Here is an 8,706-nt window from a genome sequence, read left to right as displayed (position 1 = left end):
AAGCGCTTGTAAAACCCTGCATGGCCAAGAAAAGAACGAACCTCTCGCACAAAAGAGAGGTAAGGCAATTGTGAATAATTGAGATCTTGGCAGGGTCAACTTCAATGCCCTTTTTTGAAATTATGTGCCCCAATACTATGCCTTGTTCTACCATGAAATGACATTTCTCAAAATTGAGAACAAGGTTAGATTGGATGCACCTGTTTAAAACTCTGTCCAAACAATCCAAACATGCATCAAATGAGGACCCATATACAATAAAGTCGTCCGTAAACACCTCTATGCATTTTTCAAGTGTATAAAACCCACAAAACGAACTACCCAAGCAAGAAAATGAATTCAAAACAAAAAACCCTCAATGGGTGCTATCAAATATGCATAAAAACGGTAAAAATGAGCCAAAAACGTGAAAAACCGCAAGGGGCACGTCCATGGAAGCTTGGAGAACGAAATTGGAGGTTTTGAAGAGAGGTTGAAGATGATGGAGCGGCGGGTCTTCCCCATGCAGACCTAATTTCGTGGTCATATCACCCATGCCACTCAGAATTATGAAATTGCCATTATGAGCTACAAAATTACAAAAATGCCACTCTGGGCCTCAAATGTTGACCCATTGACTTTGCTGACGTGGAAATGACATGGAAATGACATGGAAATGATTTGGCGACTCTCTTCAACTGAATATTGACGTCCAAGCTCCAATATTGCTTCACCCAAATACCTAAAAATAATTAAAAACAAAAATTAGGCCAAATAATGTGAAATTAGTCCAAATTCGGAACAGTGGCCCAATAAAGCCCAATATATGAAAAACACTCTAAAGATGAACAATTAAGCACTAATCAACTGTCTAATGGGTACACAAAGGCTAGTGGAATGGAAGATAATAATGACTCATCAAGGCCCTATACTCATGGGGTGGTAATGACCAGTGGTATGGGTTCAACATGTGATACGAATGAGGTGTTATTTTTTAGAGGTTGACATGGAATTGTAAGCATGATTGGTATTCTCTTATTGTTGATTTATGATTGTTGGGTCCGTGTCAGTGTGTAATTCCTTGGAGTGTCTTGGTGAGGCCTCAATGGTTGCGCTTCAGTGGTCGGGACGTAATTCCATGGCCCGTGTTAGTGGGTGTCCATGGTGGTACCCCATCTGTATAACTAGGTAAGGATTCAAGGTAAGGTTGCATCCTGACACTCTAAGGAATTAATTAGTCTCACCTAGAGCAGACTGACTCCTGTGGTGAGAGTAGCAGGAGGCCTGAAATTCACTAAGGGCTAACCTTGTGGTGAGGGAAAATTGATGCATCGTAACACTTATAACACATAGTTTGGGGGTGAGCAGAGGTATCCACCACAAGTGCAAGCATCCGCTGAATCCGGTGAAAGTATATTTGACTGTATGATGAAAATGTTGTTAGCTCTAGCTTACCCTGTTTGTTGTATGGTTGTCTTGTATGTGGTTTTTATTTCTTGCGATGATCATCAATTTAATTGATGGGAGCAGATGGGCGAGGTTCCCGCGGTCAGCAAGGAAATGGCGATTCCGCTGCTTAGCCATCTGGGCTGGACTTTATGTTTCTTTGTTTCATGGGTTTTCTTTAGGGCTACAGCCCATGTATTTATCTGGTTTCCATTGGCATCGTGGTGAGCCCAGTTTGTAGGGGTTGTGTTAAGGACCCCAAGACTACTCTACATTACTATTTTGTGTGACATGTCTTTTAATTTCGCTTAATAATTAAATGGGACGTTATATTTATGGTATCAGAGCGGTCATTCCTTAGGTCTATGGACTTGGATGTCCGCTTAGCTTTCTCTGTGCCTTCTGAGTGTTCTTAGTTAAATTCGTGCCTTATTCGAGCCTAACCAAGTGATTTTTTTGTGTGTCAGTGAACTATGGCACCTCCTCGTAGGACTTCACAATCGTCCCAGGGTGACTTGCCCGATATCGCCAGGGCAATAGAGGCGATGGTGGCTGCCATGATGCAGCAAAGCACATCGATGATGCAGCAACATGAGGCAGCGATGCAGCGACAGGCGGCGTCGCTTGAGCAACAACAAGCAGTGATGCAGCAGATGGAGGTTGCACGTGTGGCTGCCGAGGATGCTCATAGGTAACATATGGAGGCCCTCCGCCAACTGGAAGAGAACATGGTGACTGCCCCAGTGTTTGGCCCGCAGCCACGACCACCAGTCAGGGAGTTGAGTCTGGAAGACTTCCTGAAACACCATCCCGTGAAGTTCAACCGGAAGACGAGCCCAGACGCAGCAAACCAATGGCTGAAGGATCTAGAGAGGATCTTTTATGCGAAAACATGCCCAGCGGAGAACATGTTAGCTTTCACAGTATACATGCTCACCGGGGAGGCTGAGCACTGGTGGACCAGTACCAAATCCATCATGGAGGAGAGAGGCAAGTCGGTGACGTGGGAGGCCTTTAGGGGGAAATTCCTCTCGGAATATATCCCAGACAGCATTCGATATGCCAAGGAGGTGGAATTCCTCCAACTGACCCAGGGAGGGAAGACGGTGACCGACTATGCTGAGAAGTTCAAGCACCTCAGCCACTTTTATACCTTGCCGCTCGATGAGGAGTGGAGATGCCAGAAATTCGAGAACGGCCTCAGGGGAGATATTCGCTTGATGGTAGCACTGTGATGAGTTCAAATTTTTGCCCTCATTTAATATTTAAATTTGGAGATTTAATTGAATTTTCAGTGCTTAAAGATTGATTTAATTAGGATTTGTGATTATTGGATTTATTGAGTAAGTTTGGTAAAAGTGGCGTAAAAATTGATTTTAGTTGCATAAAATATTATTGGATATTCTAACGTTTGTTAATGCAGTTGGAATTTATTTTTGGTCAATTAATAGTGTGATTTTAAAATATTCAAAGTTACAAAATAAGTCCAAAATCAAGAAATTCTGAAAAAGAATAAATCAGGAGCGAAATGCACCCCCAGATTTTATTTGCACACTCCTGCAAAGTGGACCACCAAAAACCTGTTCTGCACCCCCAGTTTTCACTAAGTTGCACCCCTCCTACCACTTCAACTCCACTCAACCAGATCATGCCATGTGGCAATCCCCACCTTTTAAAATTAGCCAACCATAAGCTGCCACATGTCATAATCCTCCACTCACCAAATTGACCACTCAGATTCTGCCACGTCATCATCTCCTCCATCTCACTCATGAAACCCTAACCCTAATTTTCTTCTCTCCTTCCACCACCATGGCAGCCGCCGCCGCACCTCCTCACCTCGCCGGCCACCACTGCATCACCATCACGCCATTGCCGGCGACGCACCAGCACCACCAATCTGCAGCAACGGCGGCGCAACCATCTTCCTCCTTCGCGCCATCTCCATCACCACCGCAACAGCACCGTGCCGCCTCCGTCTTCTCCGCACCACGACGCACCATCGCCAAGCCGGAAACCACCGCGAGTTCATCTTCTCCGCGAGCGCGAGCAACCAGCGCATCTCCATCGAGCTTCGCATGCCACCGCTGCAGCAACAACTCCACCATCTTCATTCACGCCTGCACCCGCAAATCCAGATTCCGCGAGCAGCGCCGCCTCCATCTTCTTTGCGCAGCCGTGAGCGAGAACGGCCATAACAGTAGCGGAAACCACAACCATTGCGACGCAGCAGCGAACACCTTCAGATTCGACCACCACTAGTGCCTGCACCTGCATCTGCACGAACCAGTTTCGTTCACGTACCTGTCTTCGCTGGAAAACGCTGCTGAACCACCATGGAAGCACCTACAGGAATCACGAAGCCGCCACGCAAACGCAACAGCAGCCAAGTCGCCGGAGCAGCCACCACATCGGAGCAGCCGCGCCGTCACGAGGGAGGGAGAAGAGTGTGACAGTGAAACCCTAATTCTGGAAAGTGCACTCTGCGCCACGTGTCAGCATCTGATAGGTAGTCAACTGGTCAAACTCTGGTCAAATTCTGGTCAATTTTGTAAAAATGCTTAAATAAGAGGGGCATAATTGGAAATTGGACAAGAATTAAGTTGCTAATTAATTAAATAAAAATAAAAGATTTTAGCAACTGATAGATAAAGCCCAAAGTCCAGTGGAAGCCTATATAATAGACTTAAGGGAGCAGAAGCGGGAGGACTTACAATTTATAACTTACAGCTTAGACACTTAGAACTCTCTGGTTTTGGTAGATACCGTCTCCACCACATCTCTCATTCTTTTCTTTTATTTTCTTTCCTTCATCATATTATCATGTATTCCATCAAAGCCATGGAGGGCTAAGCTTTAAGGGTTGATTCCACTGTAATTTCTTAAATGGATTCTGAGGTTAGATGAATTTATATGTTTTGTTATTTTGATTATTGTTGTGGTTTTTGTTTATCTATGTCATTTGCTTCTTAATTGAATAGAAAATAATGATTTTAAATCTACATGCATGCTAATCATATGAGTTAAAAGGTTTTTAAATTAAATTGAGACTTTACTTTGATTTTGTTTAGAAACTTTCATTTGATTAGATAAGTTTTTGCCAATAATTGAGACTTTAATTTGATTAGAGGTAATTACTTTAACTAAAATTAGTTAAGACTTTACTTTGATTAATTAAGTTTTCTATTCGGTAAAGAAACAAAGGAATAGACATGATTAGGCATAGTAAAATTAATTGAGACTGTACTTTGATTGAATTTACTATGGACAATCTAACAATTCTCACTTTTAATTGAGACTGTACTTTGATTAAAAGTGAGGATGCCAACAAATGAATTGAGTCTTTACATTGATTAATTTGTAAATCAACAACAATAATTAATTTAACAATAATCTCTAGATAACCAATGAAGAATCTTATTTAGAAAAAGTAGTGGAATTGACCTATTTACTATTACTGTGTTTACAATCTTCCGTGTCATTATCTTTGCATATCAAAACCCCCTATTTTTATAATTGCTAGTTTTAATTGCATTTTTAAGAATCAAATATTTGAGATCAATTCCGTATTCGTTGTGAGACGACTCAGGGTTATCTTAACCCTAACTATTTTGTTCACTACTAACTGGCAATACTGAAGTTGCTAAAGTAGTGGTAATTTGATCGCCTAATGACAGCGATATCAAGCACCCTTATCCATTAAGGATTTTGCCGCTCTAGTGGAGAAGGTCAGGGTGATGGAGAAGATGAAGAATGAGGTAGAGGGTCAGCGGCAGTGTTACATATGTGGGGGCCCACACCTGAGGAGCGCTTGCCCACGCATGGAGGGTTACCGCAGATGCAACAACTGTGGTAAGGAGGGCCACTTTGGGAAGGATTGTCCCACTCTTGCTAGGGCAACGACACGCCCTCCAATTCAGACTCCTCACCAGCACCAGCGGAGAGATAGAGGTAACAGGCCTCAGGCGATGGGCAGAGTCTATGCCATGACCGGAGTAGAGGCGACAACTTCAGGTAACCTCGTTATGGGTTATTGTGTGATTTTTGGGATGAGATGCTGCGTGTTATATGATTCTGAAGCGACACACTCCTTTGTGTCAGATGCTTGTGTGAAAAAGTTGGGTCTACCGGTGTGAGTTGCAGTGTGAACTTGTGGTATCTACTCCGGCATCGGGTTTGGTCAGGACGTCGTCCTTGTGTGCTAGGTCTCCTGTGGAGGTGGAAGGACGCAGATATAGGGTGAATCTGATATGTCTACCTCTCCAAGAGTTGGAAGTGATCCTAGGGATGGATTGATTCTCTGCCAACCGCATCCTTATAGACTGCCAGGAGAAGAGGTTGTTGTTTCCCGATTCAGAGGAGCTCCAGTTGCTATCTCCTCAAGGGGTGGTGAGGGAGATTGGAAGTGGAGGAGAGAGAGGGACCATCAATTATACCTGTGGTGCATGAGTTTGAGGACGTGTTTCCGGATGAAGTACCTGGGTTACCTCCCAGTAGGGAGGTAGAGTTCTCTATTGACCTAGTACCAGGGACAGGTCCGGTATCGATGGCTCCATACCGCATGGCTCCGGCAGAGTTGGTGGAACTTAAGAAACAGATAGAGGAACTGATGGCGAAGCAGTTTATCCGACCCAGCACTTCGCCGTGGGGAGCACCAGTGTTGCTGGTAAAGAAGAAGGATGGGAGTTCATGCCTGTGTATGGACTACAAGCAACTGAACAAGATGACGATCAAGAATAAGTATCCGCTCTCGAGAATTGATGACTTGATGGATCAGCTGCATGGGTCATTAGTATTCTCGAAGATAGACCTGTGGTCGGGATACCATCAGATTTTTGTAAAGGCTGATGATGTGCAGAAGACGGCCTTCTGATCCCGGTATTGACACTATGAGTACGTGGTTATGCCTTTTGGTGTGACCAATGCTATAGAAGTGTTCATGGACTACATGAACCAGATTTTCAGACCCTTCTTAGATAAGTTTGTCATAGTTTTCATAGATGACATCCTTATCTATTCTAAGACTCAGGAGGAGCATGCAGAACACCTAAGGTTGGTGCTTGGTGTTCTGAAAGAGAAACAGTTGTATGCCAAGTTGTCCAAGTGCGAATTCTGGATGGATGAGGTTCAGTTTTTGGGGCATGTGATATCCGCCAAGGGGATTGTAGTGGACCCAGCGCAGGTTGAGGTAGTGGTAAAGTGGGAAAGTCCTAAGTCGGCCACAGAGATCAGGAGCTTTGTGGGGTTAGCGGGCTACTATAGGAGGTTCATAGAGGGATTTTCCTAAATAGTGGCACCCCTGACACTGCTTACTCGGAAGGACCAACCCTTCACTTGGACAGATAAGTGCGAGTAAAGTTTCCAGGAGTTGAAGAAAAGATTGACTAGCGCTCCAATACTAGTGATCCCGAATGTCGGGAAACCGTTCGAGGTCTACTGTGACGCCTCCCACCTCAGACTTGGTTGCGTTTTGATGCAGGAGAAGAAGGTTGTGGCATATGCCTCGAGACAACTCAAGGTGCATGAGAGGAATTACCCCACTCATGACTTAGAGTTGGCGGCGATAGTCTTTGCCTTGAAGATTTGGAGGCATTATCTTTATGGTGCTCAGTTTCATGTGTTCAGCGACCACAAAAGTTTGAAGTACTTGTTTGACCAGAAGGAGCTGAACATGAGGTAGAGGAGTTGGATGGAGTTCCTGAAAGATTATGACTTCGAGCTTCTATATCATCCGGGGAAGGCAAATGTGGTGGCAGATGCTCTGAGTAGGAAGATTGTACATACGACACATCTCATGATAAAAGAGGTAGAATTACTGGAGAAGTTTAGGGACATGAGGCTACAGGTGGAGTTAGGGTCCGAGTCCATTAGGTGTAGTACCCATACTATATCTAGTGACTTCTTGAGCTCAGTGAGAGAGAGGCATTTATTAGATGCCAACCTGAACAGAGTCAGAGAACAGCTTGGGTCAGATGAGACTAGAGATTTCACTTTGGGTAATGATGATATCTTGAGGTTCTAGGGCAGGATCTGTGTACCCAATGATGCTGAGGTAAAGAAGTTAATTCTTGAGGAAGGACATAAGAGTCATCTTAGTTTTCATCCTAGCATGACTAAGATGTACCCAACTATACATTAAGCAGATTGTGAGGTTGCATGGAGTACCTTTGAGCATAGTTTCTGACAGAGACCCACGATTTACATCTTGGTTCTGGCAAACCTCACAGGAGGCTTTGGGGACCAAGTTGACTATGAGCTCAGCTTATCACCCTCAAACCGATGGCCAGTCTGAGAGGACAATTCAGTCATTAGAGGATTTGTTGAGGACTTGCATATTGGATCATCTGAGTGCTTGGGATGAGGTATTACCTTTGATAGAGTTTACCTACAACAACAGTTTCCATGCGAGCATCGGCATGGCGCCATACGAGGCTCTTTATGGCAGGAGGTGTAGGACTCCTCTCTGTTGGTATCAGGATGGGGAAGCGGTATTGGTTGGACCAAAATTGTTAGAGCAGACCACTGAGAAAGTGAGAACGGTGAGGAACAAGATGCAGGCTTCTCAGAGTAAGCACAAGGCCTATGCAGACCGTAGGAGGAGACCTCTGGAGTTCGCAACTGGTGATCATGTATTCCTGAGGGTGACCCGAACCACGGGAGTGGGAAGGGCTCTCCGCTCAAGGAAGCTTTTGCCCAAGTTCCTTGGCCCCTATCAGATCATGAGGAGGATTGAGCCGGTGGCTTACGAGATAGCCTTACCCCCGCAGTTGGCGAACCTTCATCCAGTGTTTCATGTATCATAGTTGAGGAAATACGTGTTTGACCTAGTGCATGTATTGGAAGCCGAGGATATACAGATCAGGGAAGACCTCACAGTGGAAGTATCACCCGTCGCTCTAGAGGATAACAAAGTTAAAGAGCACCGAGGAAAGGAAATCCGCCTAGTTACATTCATCTGGGATTAGAGAACGAGTGACTCGATTTGGGAGTTGGAGGAGGATATGAGGAAATCACACCCACATCTTTTTGCCTGGTAAGCTTTCATTTTCGAGGTCGAAAATTTTTGTTGTTGGAGGGAATGTAAGGCCCAATTATTTCTGCCCATCTTATTGTAGAGGTTGCCCAATCTTTTGGGCCTAAATGGGGTTGGCCCAATTCAATTTCTGACCTAAGATACCCCAAAAGCCTAACTTGTAACTAGCCTTCGTAAAACAGATCCCACATATCTCTTAGAGCAGCTGTCGTCATCCTCTGCTAGGGTTTGGAGTCGTCATAGCTTAG

At 44.6% G+C, this 8,706-nt stretch overlaps 1 protein-coding gene across 1 annotated transcript; it reads left to right on the top strand.

Moving 5' to 3' along the window:
• The first annotated feature begins 2,123 nt into the window (after window positions 1–2,123).
• Window positions 2,124–2,660, top strand: LOC114172025. The gene has a single exon (XM_028056764.1). The coding sequence runs from the start codon at window positions 2,124–2,126 to the stop codon at window positions 2,658–2,660; it is 537 nt and encodes a 178-aa protein (XP_027912565.1).
• Window positions 2,661–8,706: the final 6,046 nt, after the last annotated feature.

The sequence above is a fragment of the Vigna unguiculata genome, unplaced genomic scaffold (genome assembly GCF_004118075.2).
Source record: "Vigna unguiculata cultivar IT97K-499-35 unplaced genomic scaffold, ASM411807v1 contig_473, whole genome shotgun sequence".
NCBI classification, from domain to species: Eukaryota; Viridiplantae; Streptophyta; class Magnoliopsida; order Fabales; family Fabaceae; genus Vigna; species Vigna unguiculata.
The sequence above is the reverse complement of the archived record's forward strand: the minus strand, read 5'-3'. Positions and strand labels throughout refer to the sequence as shown.

What these genes read in the sequence shown, in the direction of transcription:
- LOC114172025 (XM_028056764.1), top strand. Translation starts at nt 2,124, where the DNA reads ATGGAGGCCCTCCGCCAACTGGAAGAGAACATGGTGACTGCCCCAGTG.